Consider the following 27913-nt stretch of genomic DNA (forward strand, 5'->3'; position numbering starts at 1 on the left):
TTAATGGAAAAAATATGATAAAGTATTATCAACCATCTTATCGAACTTTCAGGAAAGAATAAGCTACTTTTTTTTCTTGCTAAAATGTGGAACTATTCCCTCAAGGTGGTCTTCAAGCATCTCATCAAAACTCAGCGGTGTGTCGGGTGCCACCGAGTTCACAGCAGATTAACTTGTTTGTTTATGGCTGCAGTCAACTCATCAGGGATCAATTGACCATGTGTTGTCTTTGCCAATACGTCTGTTATGTCAGAGGATTTGTCCGTCTTTGCAGAGACATAAAGGACCATCCAAAGTCTGAATCCTCTGCCGCTGAGTCTCTCAGTTATTTTCCACTCTCTTCTGTCTCTCTGATATAAGCCAAGTGGGGTCAGACAGTCTGTCTTTAATTTCAGTATAGGAGGGAACAGGTAAATTTAAAGATAACAGTTAAGAGACTATCCAAAGTGAGCTCTAACTCTGTCAGACCTTTGGTTCCAGAAATGTTGCTTACGTGACAACACCCCGTTAAGAGCGTTTAGATTTTGTACATGTGACTGAAAAAAACGCAGTCAGAAAATTAAAACGTCCTCCTTCAATCCACTCACACACCACTTAAACGCAATGTTCATCTTAAAGCTAAATTATCTAATCCATCACACTTCATAATATATGCGTTTATTAGCCCAACTTTAGAGCTGCGAGTACCTGATACCACATTAAACCTCCTGATTCTGCGCTCCCCCTAACAAGATCTCCCACTGCTGTGCTCTCTCAGCATTAGTGCTCGGGGTTTAGGAAACTCTTAAATGCTTTACGCGATCATGCGGAGCAGCAGTAAAAGAAACCTCATCCTTGCACTCTCTTCGCAATCTTTCAGCTGGAATTAAACCGTAAATTCGGACCTGTTTTATGGCACCGGGACGTGGCTTTTCTCCTCCTGGCTGTCCCAGCTGACCTCCGACCGTCAGAGACGTTTAAGGCTTTACTAGTAGTTTGAAAAGGGAACAACAAAAAGCCCAAAGCAAGGCCACATGTACAGTAGACACAGCAAGTAGCTATGAGTATGCTTTACGGTCTGTGGAGTCTGTGGTGTATGCCTCCGAGGCGATGGGACAGCGGTTAGAGCTCAAACAATATTCCACAGCGGTACACTCGTGTGGAAGCACACAGCCGTACTAACACACAGCTGCAGCCACGTGAGACACGTATGTGATGACGAGAGGATGAGACGGGACATTGTGTAGTATTGCTACAAAGACAGAGGGGTCTGTAATTAGAGAGCAGGCAGTCGGTAGGCTTATGGTGCTGTTTCTTTTTCTTTTTTTTTTATTCATATCTCACAGCTCATTCATCTTTTCTTCACAGCCATATTTTCTAGGCCAAGCGAATATTCCACTCCAGTTGTCATGCCAACAGATTAGCGTGCTCTTGCGTGGTCTCAGCAGTAGGGGATAGGACTGTGTGTGTGTGTATGTGTGTGTGTGTGTGTGTGTGTGTGTGTGTGTGTGTGTGTGTGTGTGTGTGTGTGTGTGTGTGTGTGTCTATGTGTGCATGTGGCGTCCTCTCTGCAGGGTCTCCAGGCTCTGGCATGCATTCAAATACACACAAGCTGAGTACACTCAAGTACACACACACACACACACACACACACACACACACACACACACACACACACACACACACACTCTCTCTCTCTCTCTCTCTCTCTCTCTCTCTCTCTCTCTTAGACTGTTTGATTAGCATGCTTTTGAATAACTTTTGCCGCATCAAACGCAACCAAAGAAATGAAGACAGTATCATGCCATTAGAACTACAATTTTTTTTTATTAAAGTCTTGAAGCCTGATGGTTGGATAGATAATGGAGCCTAATGCAAATATTTTTGCTCCTATGAAAAGATCATAATGTGTGTGTTTATGTTTCTATACAGCGTACGGACAGATAAATGCATTTTTCCACCTTACCTGTGAGTCATGAAGTTGATTGAAGGGACAGGAAGTGCTTAGTCCCCTAAAAGCACTGAATTCACAAGCTTTGGTGATGAAAAAACAAGGAAAACAGCATTAAAGGATTATATGATTTAGCATTAAAACCGTTGCTATAAATGTCAGTGAATCTAACAGGCGTTTGAATTAACCATCCAGGAAATCATAATGCCAACTAGTTTCAAGTCTTTGCAAGTTTTACACATTATTGACGTGAACTACAACCAGTCATTTCATAAATGTAAAAAAGTCTGCAACCGTAGCAGCTCTGTGAGACTGTACTTAAATGCTATCGTCAGCATCCTAACATGCTCACAATGACAATGCTGATATTTAGCAAGTACAATGTGTTCCATGTTCATCATTTTAGTTGAGCGTATTTTTATTTAAACAACTGAGTTCAAATTGAAAAATGTCACGTTGCAGGTTTTTTAGTCAGAAACCAAAGTATTGGAGGAAGTGGAAGTTTGACCTTTTTATCCCAATGTATCCAATAGTTGTCCAGACATTTCATGGCAATCCTTGTTGAGATATTTAGCCTGGATCAACGTGGCAGATGCCCAGTGTGGCAAATATATGCAATATGTAATACATGGCTTGAAAATCAGTGGTATGTTCGTTTAAATTGATATTTTCTGTCTATAATATGTTGAATCGGTGTCAGCGGTCTAAAACTGTGCACAGTTTGCCAGATTGGCTTTGCACAATAGCCTGCAAAAACTGGGCCAGAGAGAGATGATTTAAAACTCTGGGTCCATAGAGATGAAGCTTAAAAATTGTAGCTCTATTTTGGTACTCATATGCGGTGTCATATCCAACAATAATAACTATTACTGAGTCATATTACAGCTTTCCCATGAACCATTGCTTTATAGTCAGAATAGAAGCTTGGCGACCATCTTCTCTGTCAGGTCACAGACTGTCTGTCCTGAACTATAACATGTAACACAAGGGAGTGGGTAATTTCCATATTTATTAGGTTTGTAATCTAAATCAGCCACGGCCGGCTATTTTTAGACTTTTCATTTGCAAGTTGCGCAATTTGGTTTGTTTTATAACTGTTTGTATTAGAGCTGGCAGGCTGTTTGACAGTCTGCTGTCAGCGCAGGCCCATTTTTCTCTCTTCTGAGTCTTCTGTCTCTATTCACTCTCAGATGCTTCACTTTTTTTTCCACTTGCCCCCGTTCACCACTAAAACCTAAAATACGCAAGCAAGCTGCTTATATAACTGGCCTGCAAACCAGCCTGACAGTTTACATTCGCCAAAACCATTTTTTACAGATATATGCATAAATATGCTTGCACAGATAAACATGCAGTGATTTATACCACCGAACAGAAGCCTACACACACACACACACACACACACACACACACACACACACACACACACACACACACACACACAGATACTGCTGTAGACAGATGGGCTGGAGGCTATAATGTGGCTTTCTTTAGTATTTTTGTACTGTAAGTTGGAGGACAATAATGAAGGATCTTTAAAAAGATGATTCAGAATTTCACCACTCAGGTTTTAATATATAATCACATAAACAAAGTAGCAATCGGAGATATTTACTACTTTTAATGATACTGTAGCTTCAACCACAATGCAAAGAAATCGCTGCTCAAGCGGCCTCAAAAGATGTACAACAGATACATTCATATATGATTATTGGACTTGTAGTCATATGTGAGTAGTGTCAATTGTTAAAATTAAAACGTGCAGTTATTATTGCCATATAACTTTTGTATCCTTGTCACTAAAGTTTGCAGTATATATACACAGATGCTTTTGCTAAAGATTAGCCTAATTATTAGTTTTTACATTTTTAGGAAATGGCTTATTTGCTCAATTTAAACAATAATCTTTTAAAATTGGTTATTTTTGTGCTGCCGTCTGCTTCTAGTTGATTCCCACCACAGTCCTTGTTGCAGAATTTTCCATGTACAGAGAATACATTTGCACATCGAAACGTTTCGATAATTTCACATAATTTCACAAGAACAAAGCTGCCTGAACATTTTCGCGGAGCCAACATGGCTGACATCCAAAACAGCAGCCTTTAGTTTCACAGACGCCGCAGTAGCAACTGGGACGAACTCTTTCTGTCAGTGCGTGGGCATCTTCCCTGAAGTGACGCTTGACAGCAGATAGATTCAGATGGGAGCAGAAATTAATGTAATTTACTCAAAGTGGCTCCTCATTATGCCAACTGGCCCCTGTGGTTGGATCGTGGTGTCGGTTTAGCACGATTTATCCCATTTTCCATGAAAGCTGAGGTTTAGCTCGGGCTCAGTCTCATTGCTAATGTAGCTTTGCCCTGGCACGCTTATAAATGTTTAAGCTGTCAGCTGTTCTTTCTTCTGCTTTATGCAGCTTTGATGTTTCATGCAGATGAATGCTCACACGTGCAGAAATACAACACACACACACACACACACACACACACACTTGTATATGTGTACAAGACGTTTCATTGTGCACCCTTGTTGGGCCGGTCCATGATTTACCTCCTGTCTAGTGGAACAGAGAGCATTTTGTCAAGGAGTTAGACAAAAAAAGACAAACAATTTGTGGTGACGATTGTTCTGCGAGCTAACTCTCTGGGATTTGGCTGTCCTCTCTAAGCAGCTGGCTGCGGGACACAAAGACACTTTATTATGATCCGCTTCACTCCTCTTTCACTGCTACTGAGACACAAATCCCAAAACTGCCACAAGCTTTACAGTACCGTAGTAAAGGATCGTGAAGCAGCAACAGAAATGGACAGAAATAATGATTTTCAATCAATTAGACTGAAAACTGTGACATCGTTCATTAAGTTTCTTTCTTGTTATTCACCTGTAAGGACTTGACACTAATATGTCCTTAAAATGTGATGGGAGAGATGTGAATCAACTCAAACGTACAGATTGTTAAGGCACCAGAACAGCAGACAGTGATATTAGCCAAGAATGTGGGAGCTCAAGCTTATATGAGGTGATGTTTTACAAGTCTCAAGGTCGCTGCAGCATCGTGTAGTGACGTCTTTGCACATGAGAAGCAATTTGGATACACATATTTGAATACAATATTTGCCTTGCAAATGTCGCGTGCCACCCTCACCTCACAGATCACACAGAGACGTACGTCTTATATCAGAATAAGAGCGAAAAATATATTTGATAGTCATCACTGATGACTGGGCACAATTACAGGTTGTATATTTGCCATTTCACAACACTTACAGCAACTGTATATTAAGAAGTGGCATGCATTATCCACTATATATAAATATAAAGCCTAGCATCCTCCTTTCTCTCTGTCTTTAATGCATGATGTCTTTTATTAGGATACAATTATGATTTCCATGTTGTTTGATTTTCATGTTGTTTCAACGGTTTCTCTCGTCGGTGCACCAGCAGGAGGTTTACTATGTATCTTGTTCTGGCTTCAGCGGCATCACCAGATGAGCTTATCCTTCAAATCAGTTCAGGACATTTTGATCTCCTAATGACGGCCACTGCTGCCCACTGGCTCGTTTCCATGCAGGGACAATATTGTCAGGCAGTTTGTTGGCTTGATGGAATTATGTCTTCTTGCTTCTTCTTCGTATGTCCTTAATATGTAGTTCTTGACGATTTATGCTTTGGTTGGTGCTTAAATCAGAGTCAGATGTCACTCCATCAACAGTTAACAGTGCTTCACTTTAGGATCGCTTCAGCTGTGTGCTTTATAAAAGTAGTCACTGTCAAAATGGTTAAAATACGAGACAGTGAACTTCCCTCGAATTGAACTTAAAGTCACAGAACACACCCCAAAAATGAACAGCATCCCCAGTTAGAATACCAGTCCCTTTATTTTGTAACAGTGCTCAGTTGATAAGTATGAAGATGTGTTTGTTGACAGCTCTCTTTTGTGAGAATAGTGAGCGTGTCCTGATGGTTTCACATTTCATCTTGTGGCAGCAACTTGGGGGATCAACTTTTCCCATTCTTTCTGAGATTGCTTTCGGAGCTAGTCTTCGAGGTGCTATATGTCTCTGATGTCTTTTTGTTTTTTTCCCCCGAGGTTACGGTACTAAGTAAAGAGTGCACCAGTCGACACCAAATTTCCTCTCGGGGATTAATAAAGTATATATTCATTAATTCATTCAGTGGTTTTGTGTCCTGAGGCTGTGATGCAATATCTCAGGAACGCCTGGAGGGGATTTATTCAAACTTTGCACAAACGACCACCTGGACTCAAGGATGAACTGATTAGAATATGGAGGTCAGAGGTCAACGTCACCGTGACCCCACGACTGCCCCATTCTCGTGAAATCTCAGGAACACCATGAGCAAATTTCTTGAAATTCGGCATAGACGTCCACCTGGACTCAAGGGTGAACTGATTAGAATTCAATGGTCAAAGGTCACTGTGACCTCACCTATTTGTAGCCATAACAAAAAAATTGATATGCTTATCATGACAAATTCACACAATTGGATACAAATGATGAGGTGATGACAAGTTGGATACACATGGATTTAAACAACCGTAAGGCAGTAATTCTAGTTTTGGTTCTTTTGCCTATTTTTATTTTGTCAAACAAATTTCCTCTTAGATAGTGAAAAGGATTCATCTACATTATCATTGCTGCCAAGAGAGAAAAGCCCAAACATCATCAGCCACACACACAGGCCCGTAGAGATTACCCACGCAGCCCCCGCACCGCGGGGGGGCCTCGCAGGGACAGGGGGGGCAATTTATTGTTTTCCCCAACTTTCCGCGACGCAAGTAACGTTTCACAAAATCGCTTGTAACTATTCTTTAAAACAACGGATTTCAATAATAAACACATCTCCGTGACTGTGCGGGCATGCAGGAGTCGAACGGTACAATTTAGATCCTTACCAGCCACCTATAAGTAACTTTAAATTCCGTCAACCAATCGGAGATGTTTTTATTTTACAATTCTGGGTCCAGCATTTCCCCTGTCAAATGGATCTTTAATCCACCTCAGACGGCACATGCACAGTCTACTGAAGAGAATGCACCCGGGCTGGCTCCTGGGAAATGTAGTTTTCTTATAGAACTTTGACGTTTTTCATTTTTGAACCGATTTACTCAGTTTTTCCCCTGAAAAGCCTTCAAATGACTCCGACACTTTGTTTGTGTGTGGTTTCATTGCATATTCGGGTTCTTTAGGCTCTGTTCTTTCTAACAAGGGGTGTATTAGTATGTGAGACCTTGGTAAGGGTCTGAAGCACACATTTTGAACATGTCGGAAACCGCTCGAAAAGCATTTTTCTGCCATCTTAATTAGATCATGCTGGATGTTCATAGTTATGATAAAAATATGTTATAAAAGTTTGTTTTTTTTAAATATACATTTTCTTCACAAGAAAATTCTGAAAAAAAATGATAACTCTCAGGGTTATTCTGCAGGGGGGCCTCATGTGTTTCCGTTACGGCACTGCACACACAGCTGCTTTCTGTGGTTTCACAGTGTCAACAGATGGGCTTGCCTTTGCTAAAATGTCAAACACCGCAACCTTTGCACTCCACTCTCACTGTTGGCAAAAGGCCAGAGTTTACTGGCAACAGAAAGTAATTTCATCACATTTGGAGAAACTTGTCACTTGCGGGTTTGTAAAATATGAGGAGACTTGCAGAAAATCATGTTCCTCATGATTCATGTGCCAACATCCATCGTCAACTTCTCCAACAACATTTTTTTTTTCGAAGCCGTGGCTCGAGGTTTTTGTCACCATCTCAGCTTTCGGTTACCTTTGCAGTCATTCATTCACCCAAAATGGAGTGTAGACGAATGGTATTAATCTCAAACCGCGAGTGTGTACACAAATTTGCATGCGGCTTCTATTTCGGGCACATCCTTCTTTGTTGTTTAGCGCACCGCTGCCTTGAGCGCGGAGGCACCGGAAAGTGGAGCAGCACAATAGCTTTGATGTTGTGATGTCTGCAGGGTGGTGTACGAGCTGCTGCGTGGACGGAGACGGAGTCGCATACGAGGCCCTCTGACAGCACAGATTAGTGTAACAGACTGACACGTGCGAACACTCACAGCGACACACACACACACACACACACACACACACACACACACACACACACACACACACACACACACACACACAGGAGTTCACACATACACAGAGTTGCACAAATGTTATTGCGAGAACAGAGTGACAGTTATACCGTTTAATGTGTCAGTTACCAAAGGCTCATAACTGACTCAGTTAATTAATTCATTAATGAAAACTCTGAGCTTCAATGAAATTCTAAATAGATACATAATTTATTTCTCCCAGATGGGAAACCAATTTACACAACAACAATAAATGATGTGTAAATGTGAGAATTTTCACCTATACTCCATTGCAAAATTCCATTACCAAGCAGTAATTGTGCTATATTTAAATTCCCACCTCCTTCTTTGGCAATTCATCAGCAGAAGAGAGGATCAAAGTACTAATTATGTTTCATGCTTCAGATTTGTTTTGGGGGGGGATGTGAATATTTCCTATTACCTGGGTTTCCTCTGTCAAATGCGTATCCTACAGCTGACAGCTCATGGTTGTGCTGTTCATCTCGGATCAGAGGGGTGACGGTAGCAGAGTAAATTTAGTGCAGGCAGACAGGAAGTGCGGTACCAGAAATAGAGAGGGGAACGAAACACTTTGACGATTTGAAGCCGCTGGTTAGAGAAAATAGAGTGTGACTGGTGCAGGTGTGAGCAGCTGTTATATCCTCATCAGCGATGAAGCGAGGTGCTAAACGCTTGTGAGAGAGAGAGAGAGAGAGAGAGAGAGAGAGAGAGAGAGAAAGAGAGAGAGAGAGAGAGAGAGGAAAAATAAAAATAAAACGGTGGAAGGAGTTTGGGCGAAGCAGGCATCTCATTAACCCTGCGATGACCTGAGACTCAAGGGAGAACAACTTAAAGGGGCGGCTGTGTGTGTGTGTGTGTGTGTGTGTGTGTGTGTGTGTGTGTGTGTGTGTGTGTGTGTGTGTGTGTGTGTGTGTTAGTTTGAAGATGAGGGGTTGCATTTGAGCCATAATTATTCTTTTCAAACAAGCATCAGTGTGGATGAATAATTCATGTGTTTATCATTACATACCCTCATTAATGTGACCCTAGACAAACACATTGTTGTATTATTATTTAGTGTCAAAGTAATTCAAGCTACAAATCCGAGTGTACAGGACTCTCTGGGACACTTGTGGGAAATGTTGGACTGAGTTTTTACTACAGGTGCTGAAGCCATAATTTGCACAAAAAACCTAGCATGCCTTTCTCTCAGCGTTTGTGTTGCGTTCACTGAGCTACGGTGAAGTCAGCTCTGTTTGCACTCTCGAGGTTATGTTACCACGCTTAAAGTCATTGCGGGATGAAATTAGACATTTTTGCTGGATTTGAATGTAACACGTTGTTATGTATATAAGAGCCCAACCACAATTTGCACCATCATTCAAAATAGCTATTTAGCCTTTGAGTGAGTGAGTGAGCACCTTTTCATTTTTACTTCCCGCTCTGTGATTGGACCATTTCTTTCACTCAATGGAAGATGATTTCTGAGCAGCTCTCTGAGATTTCTCTCTCTGTCCCTGTCAGCTTGAATTTGCGTTAGCACGGACATGAACAGGCCATGTAGGAGGATGGCATTTAGAGTGTGTGTGTGTGTGTGTGTGTGTGTGTGTGTGTGTGTCTGTCTGTCTGTGTGTCTGTGTGTGTCTGTCTGTGTGTCTGTATGTGTGCTGTCAAGGTACATTCCAAGGCATCTGATTTATTTATGTCCTGCGCTGCAATTGTACATTTTTCAACGGGTGTTGCATGAAGCGATCCACACAACGTTCCTGCATCTGTGTGCAAGTGCATGCATGAGTGTATGTTTGTGTGTGTGCGTCCCATAACTGTCAGTCAGAAAAACTTGTTTTCTTGTTGCCTCAGCTTCCTCACAGCTCTTCTCTCTCTCTCTCTCTCTTTCCCTCTCTCTCTCTCTCTCTCTCTCTCGCTCTCTCGCTCCCTCTTTTCTCTTTTCCCTCCACCACTCCAGCTCCTTCTCCCTGTCTCCGTCATATTTCCTGCTCGAGTCTCTTTTAGCACAGGGACCTCATTTATTCATGCTTCTGGGCCTCTGGTGCCATTTTCAGCTTGTTGCCAAGAACTCCTTTTTAAAAATTAACAGAGTCGACAAGTTAAAGAAAATAAATTAAACACATCGCTGCCCTGCTGGTACTCGGGCTGATTTCAAGTGTGTGCACATCGAAACCACTAATGCAACATAACGTTTGTGTGTGTGTGCGTGCGTGTGCGTGTGTGTGTGTGTGTGTGTGTGTGTGTGTGTGTGTGTGTGTGCGTGTGTGTGTGTGTGCGTGTGTGTGAGAATAAGATTCAACCTGGGAGAAAGTTATTTATAACTCCAGCTTAAAATGCATGCAGCAGGGTATTATATGGAGCTTTTTTTCTTCCTTTTGTTGAGTTATTTGAATAGACTCTGTTACAAGTTTCAACCGCTTCCTCCTGCTCTCTTTTCAGCGTGCTCTGAAGTGAAAGAGAAGGACAGCTCATATTATTTTCTTTATCCTATCTTTAGCCTGTTGCTTTCGTTTCATGAATACTATATCTTCAAAAAGGATAAATGTGTTTCCATCGCTTCCAGAGTCCATTCCTTTTCCTCTTTCAGTAAGCCTTCGTGAAAACATTTCTATCCCATAATGATTTTTTCCCACAGTGGGATGGCAAAATAAAAATATATCCGAGCATTAAAATCCAGTCCCTTCTTAAAAGAATAGTTTCACACGTTTTGAGAATTGTCTGACTCGCTTTTTCACTGAGAGTTAGATGAGAAGATTGACGGCACTCTCACGTCTGTAAGTGTGAAGCTGTGGAGCCTTGAGGCGATTAGCAGGAAACAGAGGCCTCTGCAGTACCTTTTAGCGCTCACTAACTTGGTAACGTGTTTGTTTAATCTGTGTGCAGACAGAAATGTGTAATAGCATGCTAACATTTCCTAGTTAGCATAAAATGTAAACTACAGGCAGCTGAAACAACACTTTGTTTGTATATATGGTTTAATCTTGATTCAAATCAACAGTTTACTTTCTTTCTTTTTTTATACTTTGGACAGAGACAGGCTAGCTTGCTTTCAGGCTTCATGAGAAGCTAAGCTAACTATGGCCAAGCCTACAGACAGTGGTATAATTTTCATGGCAAGAAGGCAAATAAGCATCGTTATCCAAATATGAAACTATTCCTTCTATAATGTCTTTTAAACGCCATCCTATCTTTAATTACGTAGGCCAGTTTTTTTCAACCTTTTTTGAGCCGCGGTACATTTTCTACAATAAAGACATCCCGCGCACACCAACAACCCAAAAAGTAGTGTCACACATTGTAGCATAATACAGCATATATGGTCGGTAATTATTGCGCTACCTACTGGCATTGAGTACTATTTAATTGCAGGCTCAGACGCTCAACAATGGAAAATTATTTGCGGCAACTAAATAATATTCTTTTGGACCGATTAAGTGAAATTGGACATTTTCCCACGGCACACTGGTGTGCCGCGGCACACTGGTTGAAAATCACTGACGTAGGCTATGTACTCCTGCCTCTCACTGTAGGCTTCTTCATGTTGCGGATGCAGCAACTCTACAAGCCAAGGCTTTTCCCCCCTTTTCTGTTTTCCCCTCCTTCTATTCTCTGACGCAGCTCTTTCACTTGGCCTCGGGGGTCGATCCACTAATTTTAGCTCGGCAAAGGCACAGATGGGACTCTTCTCGTTAATCTCATTTGCAAGTCAAAATTGTTTCTCTGTTCCTCCCGTGTGTTTCACCCCCTCATTCCTCCCATACGTCCACCTTGATCTTCTGTTTTCCTCTTCACTTTACAGCGATTCAGCGCATGCTTTCTAGTCTGCCGTAGAGACGGCGAACAAAATGCCTGCAGCTAGATTAAAACGTTAGATTTCAGCATGTAAAAGGATTATTCAACCGCCCTATGTCTTGTTGGCTGTTAGCAAGATACTGTAGTTTGCTGAAAACATAACACTGTATAGCTTTCTCATTTATCCAAATTCCACTATTAAACAAATAGCATGCTCGAAATGTTTGAGCGTAATTTACAGAAATGTAGTTGGTCTAAAACTGACATTTGGACTAAATGCTTGCTGGGTATAACGTTAGGCATCCAGCTTGACCCGGTTGGTTGTGCATCCCGCGCCACACGGCATGTTTATGTATTCTAGCATGATGGTGTTGTAGCACTGTCACCTCACAGCAAAAGGGGCCCGGGTTCGATCCCCGATCCGGGGCGATCCTTCTGTGTGGAGTTTTCCCCGTTGCAGCGTGGGTTCCCTCCGGGTTCTCCGGTTTCCTCCCAAAGACAGGCAGCTTGGAGACTTTAAATTGATAAACTGTCGACCTGTCCTGGGTGAACCTTGCTTTCGGCCAATGTCAGCTGGGATCGGCTCCAGCCTCCCTGCGACCCTGAATAGGATAAGCGGTTTGGATAATGGAATAGAATGTTTTCTAACAGATGAAAGTGACAAGGAGGCACCTTCAAGTCAATGGATAGCCATGAAGTGTTTACCCGTTTCCTAGGCCTCTATGCACTGTAAAAAGAAAACACAGGGAGAAAGTCATGAAACACCCCTTCCGTACTGTTTACAGTACACCAGTGTGTGTGGGTGTGTGTGTGTGTGTGTGTGTGTGTGTGTGTGTGTTCCAATGAGGGAAAGTGAAGAGAGAGCACAAGCATCAGTTGGACCATGATAAACACATGGGAGAGTAGGCAGACCCAACACTGGAGGCCACACACACACACACACACTTTACGATTTCCTCTCATTAAGAACGTCACCAGATGCTGGACAAACGCTTGATTACATTTGGATTAGACTATTAGTGTAACACAGGATTAGCAGACTGAGTTGTTGCCTTGTTCACTGCAATGATCTCACTTACATCCTCAGACAAGCAGCGGTCATCACTGTTAAAGGAAGATTTGACCCCGAAAACACATTTCTTACTGTTTTGATTCTCTTGTGACTCGTCAGATGCATCTTAGTGGTTTGAATGTGGCTGTGTGCGTTGCAGTGTATCGATAGTCTTGGCTTTAGGTAACAAACACTCTTCTGGATCTTCAATTTAAAATTGACACCAAGCAATTATTTTGCTAAAAAAGAAAACAAATCACAGAACGTAAAATCCATCGTAGAAGGAATACAATAGTTATATTTCTCTACAAACAGTTACCGTATAAGTGCTGCCATTCATCACGTATGCTCTCTCCACCTGTATGTACAATACATAGCTGTATAACACACTGCTGAATGCACACTCTTCTCTGAGGCTTACTGAAATAATGTCTTGGAAATTGCAAACTGGCTTTGATATATATGTGCCAAGTTGATAAAAAAAAGAACAATATATAATATATAATAATAAAAAGCATAAGAATAGGTTGACCTTAAATCAGATGTTTCTTGAATTACCTCTGGTTCATTGTCACTAACTCTCCTTCATCTCTGTCCTTTTCTTTCCCTCCCAGCGAGCAGAGTATCTGCCAGGCCCGGGCCTCGGTCATGGTCTACGATGACACCAGCAAGAAGTGGGTGCCCATCAAGCCCGGACAGCAGGGATTCAGCCGCATCAACATCTACCACAACACTGCCAACAACACATTCAGAGTGGTGGGCGTCAAACTGCAGGACCAGCAGGTAACGCGCAGACACGCTGCCGTGAGGTTAGCGTAGATATTATGTTTAGTCACCAGAGAGAGATTTCATGAGACTGTGGGAGGATTGCAATGTGCAGATAACTCAGGCTGTTGTGGATTGTTCATGGGAGAAAATAGTTGTGGTTTGAAACAGAAACAGAATTGAAGAATACCTTTTGTTGGTCAAAGTCTGTGTTTGTGTATGCATGAACGCTAGAGCTTCTTTAAAGGTATTTATTATTTCATAATCCTTCTCCGTTGGGACATGACTGAGACTGTCTTCCCGTCTGTCCGTCTTTCCAAAGTCAACATCTTATTAGTATCCTAAGATTTTCATGTAATCAAATCCCATTTGAGATTCTATCCGTAGTCAGAATTTTTTTCTACAGTAGCCATTCGATGCGTTTCTATTCAGTATCTCTATATCTAGTTTATTTTATTTTTTATGTTTGATTTTTCAATTAGACCAAATTGAACACTTTTAAAAAACAAAACTTTTCTCATCTGAGTAATATGATTCGATAAATACTGAACACATTTTCCCATGACCTAATCTAAAAAATACTACCGGTAAATACAAAAACGTTATTAAAGCTACGGTTTGTAATCAAGTAAGAGTAAACTACATAAAAAAAAAGGATCTATTACTATTACGAGTACTATTGTTAGTACTCCATAGCTGAGAAGCTAGCAGCTTGTAGAGGCAGGTAGCTCGTCCAATCATTACATACAAATGAAATGACTGGATGCTTATAAAAGTCCTGCCACAGATACAGGATTTTTTCAGATACCATGTTTCTATAGTGGCCCAGAATGGACAAACCAAACTCTGGCTCTAGAAAGAGCTGCGTTTTTACATTACATAAAGGCCATCGCAGTTCTCGGACACACTTAAAAAGAGAGGGATGATCAAAGGGGGTATAATGTCAATTAATCCCACACACTGCTCCTTTAATTATTGATATACATTTTCTCTGTCATTTTTACAACTTTGTTTGTTCCAAATTATAGATCATGATATGAGCCACATACAACTTGTGACAGGTGACTAATCCAAAAGCTATAACAAGCTTTTGTGAATTAGTCTTTTCCTTCTCTATAGTCGAGTCAATGACAAAACACTGATCCCTACATCAATCAATTCTCTGGCGTTTTGAAGGTCCTTTCTCTGCCAGTAACACAAAAGAGTTATGGGAACAGTGTTGTGGGGTTTCTTTAGTGAGCTACTCCGCTTCCTCCTCCCTCACAGGTGGTCATCAACTACTCCATAGTGAAGGGCCTCAAGTACAACCAGGCCACCCCGACCTTCCACCAGTGGCGGGACGCCAGGCAGGTCTATGGCCTCAACTTCGCCAGCAAGGAGGAGGCCACCACCTTCTCCAACGCCATGCTCTTCGCCCTCAACGTGCTCAGCGCTCAGGATGGAGGTGCGTTTCCCCTCAGTGTGTCGCACATGAAATAATACTTAACTCAGCTCTTTGATCCGACAGCGACATCCGAGGCGACAGCCAAGCGTTACCCATCATGCTCTGGGGTCTCACTGTCAGTGGGGAGCAACTACAGTGCTTGGCTCAATCTTCTGAGGTTATCATCACCTTTGTGAGCAAGACGTCAAAGCAAGTCCGGATCAGGTCGCACACAAATCTATGTTATTAGTTCCAGCTGTGTTCTTCCTGCTACAAGTCAAAACGTGGGGGAAAAAGACTTCATTAAAATGGTGGATACAAGAGCAAGAGAGTCAATCTCCTCCTCTGGAGCTTTGTGTGTATATATGTGTGTGTGTGTGTGGGTGTGTGTGTGCGTGTGCGTGGGTGTGCGTGTGCGTGTGCGTGCGTGCGTGTGTGTGCACCCCCACCTCTGGTGGGGTTTTTTGTGCACTTCTGTTTGGCTGCTGTCACTCGAGCCTCTTTGTTCCCCCCATCCCCGTGTTATTAGGCTGATGAAAAGGTTTGCTCTCTAGCACGGGACCCAGGGGAGGTCTGCTCGATGACTCACTCAAATTAAGGGGCTGGAGGGGACTGCAGGGGGAGACACACTGCTGCTGCAGCTCCAGTAACGACGGGCAAGCTGCGATACTCACTCTGCCTCTCATTCTATATCAATTTGTCTGTCCTGCCTTTTAACACACACACACACACACACACACACACACACACACACACACACAGGAAGTGTTCATGCTACCAGCAGTGTCTCCAATCTGTGTGTGCAGATACAAATAGCAGCTTTCATGACTGTGTGTATGTGTGTGAGTGAGAGAGAGACAGAAAGAGGCATTTCATTATAAAGTGTGTGTCACGTCCCTCCTACGTGGTAGAAGATCTAATTTGTGTGCTCATATATATAAAACACATTCCCACCTCGTAAGGCACAGATTAAGACGTCTCTTCTCAAAGCAGGTGTGCCTGCCCCCTCTAGTGGTAAGAAGGTCACAACCTGACCTTTGGTCATTGCATTGTTCTCACATTGGAGCACAGTGTAAACACCGTAGATTGTGGCAGAAGTAATGAGCAATAAACAAATAAAAACAACAGCGTTTATTATTATTTAGGGTTAGTCAGAAAGACACCTGTAGGTGTGAAAAGATCAGGTGTAAGACTCATGTCAAATGCTACTCCATTGATTACTGTTTGATGATCAAAAAGATAAAGACAAAATTAAGAGATTCCAGTTGGAAGATTGTTTCTATCAGAACGATGGACTTTTGTCTTATTTCTGACAGTATTTTTTTTTTTTTTACATCTCTATTTGGAATTTTGTTGACCAAACTAAAACTAAAACTAAAAGTCAATAAATAAGTGCCGGTAACAGCTTCACCAATGGAAATAATTTTGTTGATTTTGATTGATTCTGTTTTGTCGAGGTAAATTATCGTCACCGCAAGGTCCATTTAGTAGATGTTTTGGAGCTTTCAGTCATAACACATGATCCTCCCCACCGGATTGCCCAGTTGTTTGACTTAAATGTTGAAATTTCCATTTTATTTTTTTACAGAAATCAGAAAAAACAATACAGATTGATTGAGACTGAGTTTGAGAATAATGTTAAATTGCATCTTTAGCAGTAATTATGTGTTAATTATGTGGATCAGCTCGCTGTGTGTGTGTGTTTGTGTGTGTGTGTGTGTGTGTGTGTGTGTGTGTGTGTGTGTGTGTGTGTGTGTGTGTGTGTGGCATTAGGCAGCGCAGCCCACAGACAAACCCGATCTTTTGAAACATTAACCAGAGATGCTCGCTGCGCTGCTGCCCGCAGGTGTAGGTTACAAGAAGATGACAGATGATACTGTGGCTGGGAAGGAAGGGATGGAGGTGATATGGAGGGGAGGAGAGAGAGAGAGAGAGAGAGAGAGAGAGAGAGAGAGAGAGAGGTAATGGAGGGGAGGAAGGGCAGCTAATGGCGAGAGATGGTCAGCGGGGAGTGGGTCTGTCAGTGCCTCTGTGTCTGCTACAGCCGGTTCCTCTTCTTCAGCATGTCATGTAGGTACTAAAGCTCTTTGTGTCTGAACTTGTATTTCAAGTTTGTGTGTGTGTGTGTTTATAGCATATTAAAAGTTGAGGTGTCCATTCCTACAAGTGTGTGACTTCCCCATGTTCTGGCTTGTGTTGTGTACTACAGTGTTCTACCTCAGTAGAATCATTTTGGTTCTTTTCTCAGGTCAATGTTAAAAAACAGACTTGATTAAAAGAAAGGAATGGCTAATTTTTTATTGAGCTACCAAAGTAGAAAGAACTTTGACCTTTGAACTTTGAACTGACCTTTATGGCTGTGAGAAGACCGAGTGGACTGAGTTTAAATCATGCTATATCGTGATATATATTGTTATTGTGATTGAGATATAAAATGACTCATATGATGAGAGAAGAATTTGGTTATAGCTGCAGCTGGAAAAGACTCAGCCTTGATACTTGGTTCGACCGTGATAAGTGACACTAGTTGAGTCAAAGTTAATTTCCTGACACATACACAGAAAAAGTGTTCTCTCCTCCTTTTGAATAATTCCTGTAAGTAGGAGAGCAACAATGCAACATATTGGAGCTGTGTATTTCCTGTAACCCTGTAGATGTTTGAATGTATATATTTGATTGTATATTAGTCCCGAAACAATAAGTCCACAGGAATTTAATTGACAGTTTTGATAATCAATCAAGCAGTAATGCAATTCCAAAGGCAACAGATTCAACAGTTCAATGTGACTCTTGTAGCTGTTAAATAGGACGCTAGAGCAGTTAGGTTAGCTTAGCTTAGCACAAAGGCTGGAAGCAGCTCTACCAGCATCTATGTGTCTTAGAAAAGTCTACTGCCTTGTTGTGTGTCTTTGTGCTCATGTGACAGTGGTATAGTTTGTTTATAACCCAATGTTAGCTTTTTGTATCATAAATTGTTTAACTCAGAGTTTATTTTCTGCAATAATCCAAAATCCCGTTGACTTTTTGTGAAGGGAGCCAGTGTGTCGCTAACTCACGGGTTGGCCGACAAAAGTATATCGTCCCTGTTGCACTCAGATAATCGTTCCAGTATTTGCAGCCCTGTGTGTTTGTAACGTGTTAGTGTGAGTGTGTTTACGGGATAAGGTACCCGATAGCAGGCGTGAGTCGGGTCCTTTATCGTCCCGTGTTATTTTGGGGTTTTCTGTTACTCGATCAACCAGAGAGTCTCCTCCATTAGAGATGTGAGCGGTGGAGAGGATCGACTCTGAAAGAGCCCGAGCCGTAAAAGCTGTGATGTCAGAGACACCTTTCATTAGCTGGAAGAGGTCGGGCTCTTTGGAAGCAACTCAAATGGCGGACACTGTTGTTTTTGTTTTGTACACATCGACGCCGACTTTCCATTAGCGCTTGATCGCAAACCGACCACAAATCAATCAAAATAAAAGTCCTGACACTGCAAAGTTTCTTCTTTGTTCCCATAAACTTTAAAACAACTTCATCCCATTCCTCAATTTCAAGAAGAGGCCGCTGCCAAAGCATAAATGTGAGCGTTAATTCTGAGCCTTTCCTTGCAAATTGTTGTCGAGGGGAACAATGAAGATTAATATTGTCCCGGAGGAGTTCAGCGACGAGAAAAGGTTTTTGCTGAAAACTGTTGATTCGCTCTGATTCGAGTGTAAGCCCTGAGTTGAAGTCCTTTTGTCTTCATCTTATCGTGTCTTCAATTAATTACATTCCCTATCTGGCTTCGCATCTGCAGATCTCACTTGCGGTGTTAAACGGATTACATCCAAGTGCCTTGTAGCTCAAAATCTCATCATAAGCAAGAGGCGGGGATAGCTCCCTAAAGCGAGTTCCAGATCTTTGATATTGAGCCTCTTTCTCCTGGGATTTATTTTTTATCAATAAACAGACTTCACATCTTGTAACACAACATTGTCCAGGTTCATTTTGATGAAAGCGAGAAGCATGAACGGCCTTCAAGCGTTTATCAAAACCTTTCAGGGGTAAAAAGTTTTCCAAATATCACACTTGTCTGTGAACTTTGACCCCATAGAGCAGCGGTTACAGAAGCTGTTGTCAATGACTCAACAACAGGCGACAGCATTTCCCATTTCTGCTCCCAATATAAAGGTTGCCGAACACACTGCAGACCTCGCTCTATCGTTTCTAACCCTGTACCACAAGTTGCCCTTCATCACAGCTTGTGTGTGTGTGTTTGATGGGTATAATGTTCTCAGACAGCATCATGTATTCTTAATAGCACGTTGTGGGTAACGGGAGTAAACACATGAGCAGTGTGACAGCAGGGCCGCTCTCTCTCATGTGCACACACACACACACACACACACACACACACACACACACACACACACACACACACACACACGTTGTAATATTGTCTGCCTGCCGCTGACTGAACAAGCGGATGAACCAATTACCAAGAGTGAGGGATTAATATGCTTTTCATTGCTCATTACCGAAGAAAGATTACGTAATGATCAACTGCTGTTTAAGTCATTCGGTGGTTAATTGTCTTTTTGACTGGCACTAATTTCAATTAACGTTGCGCCTGCTCGTAATGGATTATTAAGGTCAACTTCACTTCATCTGTGTTTTTTCTTCCTTCTTCTTCCTCTCTCTCTCTCTCTCTCTCTCTCTCTGCTTTTATTCTCTCTGCTTTCATTTTTAGGTCCAGCTGTCCAGCGCCATGTCCAGAATGGACCAACTTCAGATGAGATGGAAGTTCAGAGAGCGAGGTAAAGTTTATTTGACTGAAAACCTATCAGCAAAATGGTTGAACAATATTACAATATATTTAAAGCCCACAAAAATGTGGCTTCAAATGTTAAAGGAACACCGTCTATTGGCAGAAATAGAATATAAAATGTATAAGTATGTTTTCTTTAGTTTATAATCAACTGCAATTAAGAATTGTTGTTTTCGTTTATCTCTACATACGGAGTGGGTCCTCTTCACGGAGTCCTCTATGTTTCTACAGTAGCCCAGAAGGCACAATCCAAACACTTAGCTCTTTTTTTGGTCTATGTCTGCTAAATGCTCCAAGTGTTCGCCAGTTAGAAGCTAACTTCCCTTGTCTGCTGTTTGCTGATTCTTCTTTTTTTACTTTTTTCGCTGTGATCAGCTTCTTGCAGCTGAAAATGACCCTATGGGATGATTCAACACAGTAAAGGTGCGGCTGTAAAACAAAAACAATGAGCGGAAAGAAGCTAAAACGCTCCGTTGAGCGGAGGTTGAACTGCAGTCGGGTGATGATTACGGCGCTACTAGCAACCTTTTTAAACATACAGGTATTTGTTCAACACTAGTTGATATGAAAATATTGATTAGCACCTTTTAAATATTAGCTAAGTGAAAAACATAATATTGGGAGGAACAGGTTTGTGTGATTATTTATTAGACGGAACTCACAAACTTTTCAAGACAACACACTCACTTCAAACAGGCGAGAAGAGTGCTGAGAAAAAGAAAAAAAAACATGAATACAGAAAATCTCCCGTGTGATGTTACCAAAACTGTAGCAGAAATTTGTGTTTTCATGTAGGACCCCATCGCTCATGACAAGAAGCTTGAGCCTTCTCTCTTTAGTGACACTCCAAAAGACTCTCAGCTATACTTACGGCTCCCCACCTGTCACGTGACATTCACTGCCTGAGATTCGTTGGGTAGCATGACTCATGAGGAACATTTAAGTTATCTTCAAACCAGTGGATGAACTTTAGGTGAACTCCAAACTGAGATTATGAGAGATAATGTAACTCTGTGACAAATGTCAGAATAAGAATGAACTCTGAAAAATGCAGACAGCAGCCTTCAGTGACTTGTATTTCAACTCTCTTTCATCCCTCTCTAATTCCCTCTTATCTGCCTGCCCCCGAGGACTAACTTGCACGGGTAAAAGTGAGATTTCAAAAAAGATTTTATTTTTCTAAAAAGGGCTAAAACACTTTTTTTTTCTTCCTGAATCATACTGGCAGATTGAATAATCCAAAATAATGGATGAGCAGTGTTGGAAATGATGCTTGAGGCAGTTTCCTTGGCTCACTAAGCGGCCAGCATTTCCTCCAGCAGCATTTTCCTCCACAGACTCAGGCACAACTAGGTCTTTGTTGCATGCTTTTAAACCTTTTACAGGTTTCTGCCTATTGGTTCATCCAAAAGCCAGAGCTTAAGAGTACAAATATGACGGGAGGTATACAGCTCCCTCTGATCCCATGTCTGCTAAACTGAACCTCTGGCACAAAAGGATTACGTCTGTAATTGTGAGGGGAGATTGTGTGCTTTTGCGTGTGCGTTTTTCACGCGTGTGTGTGTGTGTATGTGTGTGTCAGGGCATGCAAATGAATTTGACTGATCTCTCTCCAGCGGCAGCAGGGCAGTGTTGCTCAGCAGCTCTGCTACGTGCGCTGCTGTCATGTCGAGAAGGTCGCTGGCTCAGCACTTTCTGCTCTCCGCCAGCTGGAAAAATTCCACTTCCTCTCAATGAGTCTCCATTTCTCTCTTTCTCTCCTCAGTCGTGACACACATATTGCTTCTTATATCAAAGAGGGGAGATGTGAGGAAAGATGGGGTGGGTTGTGTGACAGGATGGAGATGAAGGAGAGACGCCGCAGTGGGTTTGGACAGACGAGGAGAAGGACGTTTGCGTCACGCTGCAGGGGAACACTGTGAAGCCACGGACACTTGAGTGGATGACTTAGTGTCATGTTAAGTCTGCAAGTTACACGGATCAAAGCTGCCTTCAGTGTGATGACAGCATGGATGTATAAAGAGAAGTAGACGCAGCGTGAGGGCCAGGGCCCGGGTTCATTCTTGTGGATGTTGCTCAGTGAATGAAGCAAAATTTCCAAGTAGATTTAATAATCTGATTTGATGTATTATGGGGGCATACTATGGGAGGGAAAATATATGAGCTAAAAAGTCATAATTATGAGATAGAAAGTCAAAATGATGAGATAGAAAGTCAAAATTATGAGATAGAAAGTCAAAGTTATGAGATAGAAAGTACAAATTATGAGATAGTAGTGTGCATGCCTTTCAGTGGAAAAAAAGCCAGCGCCACTGAAGAATTTTGACTTTCTATCTCATAATTTTGACTTTCTATCTAATAATTTTGACTTTATCTCATCATTTTTTTTCTTTTACTGTGAGAAATGGGCTTCGATACTGGGCCCATATAGCAAGCACACTACAGAGTTTTCTTTAACCCCGCCTCCCAGCCCTTGGCCCAGCCTCGTTTGGGCTTTTCAAGTGTTTGTACTGGGAAGTTGATTCACGTCAAACAAACAAAAAAGTAAGTCTATAAGAGGAAAACTAAATGTTTGGCATCACGTGACGGACCAGGAAGTTGTAATCCCACCGTTTGGCCTTATTGTGGTTTGCATGACAGCGACAGAGAAATTCATCCCATCTGCCACAATTTAGATGCAATTTTCACTAAATAGTGGCATCATGGAGACACTGAAGTGGCTCTTAAAAAGCAACATTTGCAACTCCAAGACAAATACGGGTTCCCCATTTTTCTTATTTAATTACTGGATGCTAAGCATAAAAGGGTTGACTCCAAATATACGTAGTTTATTTTCGTCAATTTATTCAACTTAGTTGTGTAGTTGAATTTGGGGGGAGTGTTAGTAAAAATATGTTTTCTGCATCATGATTTTAAAGCTGCACTAATCAGAATTTACCGTGAGAAAAAAAAGTTTGAGAAAGTCATTAAATAAATTATTTAAAGCAGATACTGATGACTGAAGAAGAATGGTATTTCGGCTCCTCTATTCGTAGTTAGTGGGGGGGAAGAAACAGGAAAACTGTATTTGTGAAACTGTCATCCTTAATATATTTAGTGCTGGTCACGGCTTGTGTACAACAGACCCTGCAGTAGTTACCGCGTGTGAAGCCATTTGAGGTCACTTGCCACTTTTATTTGGACCCGATGAAGTTCCTTATTGCAGCTTTAAGGCAGCAGTCGGCTGCAGTCGGCAGCAGTTCGGCTCCTGTAGAATGACAGAATCAAGAACACAGCGTGACATTTGTGATGCTAAGTGACCGGCAGTGTTTCCTCCTTGTGTCTTCAGGCAGATGATGGAGCAGCAGCAGCAAATGCAGGCACACATGGAGCGGGAGCTTCGGTCATCCAACTCAGGTATACTGGCATTCAGTGGATAGGAAACAGTTTTAACAAATAGATATCACCTTGAAAATTACACAGTTGATTACTTACACTTATATTTTCAGAAAATATATGTTTTTTTTAATAAAATTTGCATACATTTCCAGGACAGAAATCTGAACGTTGGATAAAGCCAGGTTCAAAATACTTATAAAACAGGCTCTGAATGAACAAAAACCCTCATAATATTGATGGTTATGGAACTGGAACGTTAAGTGTATGTAAGTGTAACTGAATTTTAGGTTACAATTTTTCTTCCGATATGTTTTTTTAAATGACACTTCCCCAATGTATTACTTACATTCAGACACTTCTTTTTTGTATTACAAGTTTTCTGAATTTGTATGTTTAAATATGAAAATAAGGCTTTATTTAATGCAAACTAATTTCGGAGAAATCTACAGACACATATTGACCAAGTAGTAAAATAAACACCTAAATGTGTATTTCGCTTTTTTATTTTCTTTCCCATAGTTTGAAAGAAAACAAGTTATCCAAGCAAAAAAGCCCCAAATAAAATAAAATAAATATCAGTGCATGAAAAACAATGTTTTTGACTGCGTATGTGTATATAAAATATGCAGTCTTATACACTTATAAACAGATCGAGTCTTCTCCATCTTCACGTGTCCCTCCTTCCCTCCAGGTTCTCCTTTCCAGGGCCACCCTGCTGTTCTCTCCGTGGCCCCCCCAGTAATACCTCCTCCAATGAACATGGGTGGCCCTCCTCCCCCTCCACCACCGCCGGGACCTCCACCACCTTCAGCAGGGGCTCCCCCGCCTCCGCTCCCACCTCCGCTTCCCATGTGCGGAGGGAGTGACGTGGACGAATCCCCCGGCCAGACGGGCCTCGCCGCCATGATCGCCGGGGCCAAACTGCGCCGCGTTCAAAGAGTGAGATGCCAGTTTATCTTTGTGACTTCGAGCAGGCGCGATACAGCCAGATTATCTCCGACAAACCTGTCTGACATTTAAAACGTTCACTGTTTGCACACATCAGAGAGTAATGCCACTCCTCTCCTTCCTCCAGCCCCAAGACGACAGCTCTAGCTCTTCAGGCGCCAAAAACGATGCCAACCGCTCAAGTGGAGGAAGCGGAGGGCTGATGGAGGAGATGAACGCTCTGTTGGCGCGAAGGTCAGAGCAATGAGTGGAGAAAACCACAGAAACAATTTGGCATCGACATCCTGCAGCTAAATTAGGTGTAATTGGCCACGAAAGCCTTTTATCAACGGGTGGTTCAGAATCTGTTAGTGATAATTATTATGATTACAATCTTCAAAACTGTTGACTTTGGATGAAATGCTCTCTTCTTACTTGAGGCTTCTTCTTTCTCCCCAGAAGGAAAGCAGCCTCAGAGAGGCCCGAGGACAGCCAAAATGTGAGTGTACAGAAAAACAGCGATGTTCATGAAGCGTGTTCACTCATGATTTACAAAAGATAATTCGGATTATGATTGAGGCAGAGTCGGTTGGGAGGCGGGGGGGATTATTATTGTGATGAAAACAAATCACGGCAATGAGGAAAACACGTACAAGCAAAAGAGGAAGGGAAGGAAGATGAAAGAAACTGATGTTGTGATGATGTGTGTTAATAAATTAATTAATCCTTGTGTCATCCTTTAGGACGACCCAAATTCTCCGTCACCCAGCACCCGGACTGGACAGAATTCCACAGGTGGGAGAAACTAACCACTATGTTTTGTGTATTTCCCATGGTTTGGGGCATCTCGTATAGTCTCAGAAGAAGATCAAAGTCAAAGATATTGTAAAAGAAACACACAGCAAACACAGAGAAACACATCCGATGTAAGTGGAAGAAAGATTCTTTATTTTTATGTTTTACAGCAGGTTGGGACGTATCTGTGTACTGCACAGTGTGTATGTGTTTTGGAGGCTTGTCATTAGAGGATAGTGGTTATGATGCCTCTTGATACAATTATATTTTTTCTTAATTAAAAGTGACTCAAAGACAAAAGGTGATATAGAAAATGAAACAGAAGAATACAGAATATCTGCTATGAATGTTAGTAAATCCTGGTTCTTCTTGTCGTCTAGATGGAGCTAAGAAGCCGTGGGACCGAGCTAACTCTGCAGACAGGTCGGTGGTTTCAAGGTGAGAGCTGGAAGCAGCATTGGACGTGTCTGTGAGGCAGAAGAACAAGAGTGAATCTGACAGAGAGGGATTTCTTATTTTATTTGTTGTATCATGCAGGGTACGGCCCGTGGGGGGTGGCAGTGACACAGACTCGCAAGACCTTGATAGAATGAAACAGGTAAAGAAAACACACTGTAATAACTGCACACTGTCCAAAAATATTTTTTTTCCCAAGAGTTCAATTGGATTCTTCTTATCACTTCCTGTGTAAAAAGATGTCAACAGTCAATGAAGAAATGTGTGATGAGCACTTATTGATCTATTTGCTTCATTAGGAAATCTTGGAAGAGGTGTTTCGTGAATTGCACAAAGTGAAGGATGAAATCATCGATGGTATGTTTAATTTTCTCTCTTGAAACACAATGAATCAACATTTAGGAACACATGTCTCTCCCCTGATTTATGTTAATGAGTATTTAATTGGCTCAGGGGGATGAGTGGTCGTCCCGAAACTGCAAGGTACCCCAGTCCTCCCATAGCTCACATGTCGAAGTGTCCCTGAGCAAGACACCCAACCCCCGGCTGCTCCCCGGGTGCCCCAAAGGGCTGCCCACTGCCCCCCAACCAGTGATGGGTCAAATGCAGCAAAGAATTTCCCAAAGGGGACTAATAAAGTGCATGTTTCTGTTTTCTTTTTCTTTCATTTGGAGGATGATCGTTTGGTAGTTATGTAGAGTTGTGACCACTAGGTTGCACTAGAGTCAAAGAAACCTTCACATGGAACCTTAATACCTTCTTTTTTATATTGTTTACTTTCCATGACACATCTATTCTCAAAGTTGCACCATGTTTTTCCAGTTTTCTCTCACATATGGAGGGTACTCTGTAAACATATTTATGTGATTCTGGGGGACAGAAGAAAAAATGAATGATTTAGCACAGAAAAAGCCGAGATAACTTTGTACTCTTTTTTGTGCTTTCAAAAACACTGGATCCTACATTCTCCATAATGCAATTGGATAGTGTCTTTAAACAAATGTCCCCCTGGGGATGAATAAAGTATCTATTTATTTATACATATATCTATCTATACATATATCTATCTATGCATCTATCTATCTATATATCTATCTATCTATATATCTATCTATCTATCTATCTATAAGCCCAATTGACCCCTTAAACTCTGACTGGTCAATCACAGCGTAGCATCCAAACTAAACAGATCAAAGGGCCACTGCACACCATGGGTTTGTGGTTTATGCAGGCAAACGAGTTCCTTGTCCATCCAGGAATCTGAGTTTCTCATGATTGATTTAACAAAACAATCAATCAAATTAAATAAGAAAGACAATCGTATTGCTGCCTCTCCTGCTCCAGTAAAAAGCTATAGGCCCACCCCGGAGCATGCTGGTCCTGTACCTGCCTACTGATATAACCGCAAGTGTCCACAGTGTTACACAATTCATAAACAAACCCAAAAACTATACTAAACAACAAAAATTCTTTAACTAAATGAGTGATTATCAGAAGAAAAAAAATCTAAATATATGTAACCTAAATCAGCAAACATCTAGAATAATTAAACAATACTACGTGTGAATAAAATAACAAATTACTAACATTCCCTGTATTGACTTTAGTTATGTAATGTTCCTTCTAAATCATATATATAAAAAAACAGCAGCACTGTTGACGAGTTATCGCTGGGTTCACCAACATCTCGCGATATTTCAGTATCGGCGAGCATAGTGGCAACGAGAACGAGAACTAGCGTGGGACTGAGCGAAGAGAGTTGTTATCGAGGAAGAGGGAGAACAGTCAGCGGCAGGAGCAGAGCCGGGGGTGTGTGTGCGAGAGAGAGTGTGTGTGCTTGCGTGTGTTTGTGAGGTCCCCAAAATTAGGAGCACAACACGGCGTGAATGACTGAATGACTGAGTGACTGGTCAATCACAGCGTAGCATCGTTAAATTTCAACCAGGGTTCTACTAATGTACAAAAGCACGGCTTGTGATGACTTAGTGCCTCTTTTATTTTGTTGCTCCAGGTCCCTACTAAGGACAATGGAGACAGAGTGTTGTGTTATGAGGGTTGTTTCCAGCGTATTGTCAACCTAACGTTGTCCCTCGTTTTCTCTCTTTCACTTCCAGCCATTAGACATGAACTCAGTCGAATTAGCACGACATAATCTTTCAGAGCCACTCCCCCCGACATGAACCACCTTTTTGAACCATTGCCCCCTGCAGCAGCCGCTGTGGCCCTGAGAAGAGGAGGAGGAGGAAGAGGAGGAGGAGGAGAGAAGTCAGGAACGGAGGCCCAAACTGTGACATCTACTCATCCTGTTCAGCTGTGGTGTTGAAGCAACGCGGCTGTAACGCCTGCAACCTGTCTGTGTAACATTTGGTTTGTTTGTTTGGATGTGAATGGGGCTCACTCTCGCACTGATTCCTCTGATTTCCTCACATTTTCTGTTTCTGTTTGTTCGCACAGTTGGCCCCTCTGTCCTCTGCCTAAAGAAAAA

General features: G+C 41.9%; 1 protein-coding gene across 1 annotated transcript in view; it reads left to right on the top strand.

Moving 5' to 3' along the window:
• Window positions 1-27656, top strand: part of evlb (Enah/Vasp-like b) — a gene marked incomplete at its 5' end in the record, with an annotated part of 32053 nt that extends 4397 nt beyond the window's left edge. Inside the window, 12 exons of the mRNA XM_079216073.1 lie at window positions 13507-13675; window positions 14924-15101; window positions 19795-19861; window positions 23201-23268; window positions 23942-24189; window positions 24326-24432; window positions 24637-24676; window positions 24921-24972; window positions 25353-25410; window positions 25510-25570; window positions 25728-25785; window positions 27543-27656. Coding sequence (XP_079072199.1) covers window positions 13507-13675; window positions 14924-15101; window positions 19795-19861; window positions 23201-23268; window positions 23942-24189; window positions 24326-24432; window positions 24637-24676; window positions 24921-24972; window positions 25353-25410; window positions 25510-25570; window positions 25728-25785; window positions 27543-27580 — 1144 coding nt within the window. The 3' untranslated portion in view covers window positions 27581-27656. The remainder of the gene's footprint in view (window positions 1-13506; window positions 13676-14923; window positions 15102-19794; window positions 19862-23200; window positions 23269-23941; window positions 24190-24325; window positions 24433-24636; window positions 24677-24920; window positions 24973-25352; window positions 25411-25509; window positions 25571-25727; window positions 25786-27542) is intronic.
• Between the last annotated feature and the right edge of the window lie 257 nt (window positions 27657-27913).

The sequence above is a fragment of the Taurulus bubalis genome (genome assembly GCF_910589615.1).
Source record: "Taurulus bubalis genome assembly, chromosome: 3".
In the NCBI taxonomy this organism is placed as follows: Eukaryota; Metazoa; Chordata; class Actinopteri; order Perciformes; family Cottidae; genus Taurulus; species Taurulus bubalis.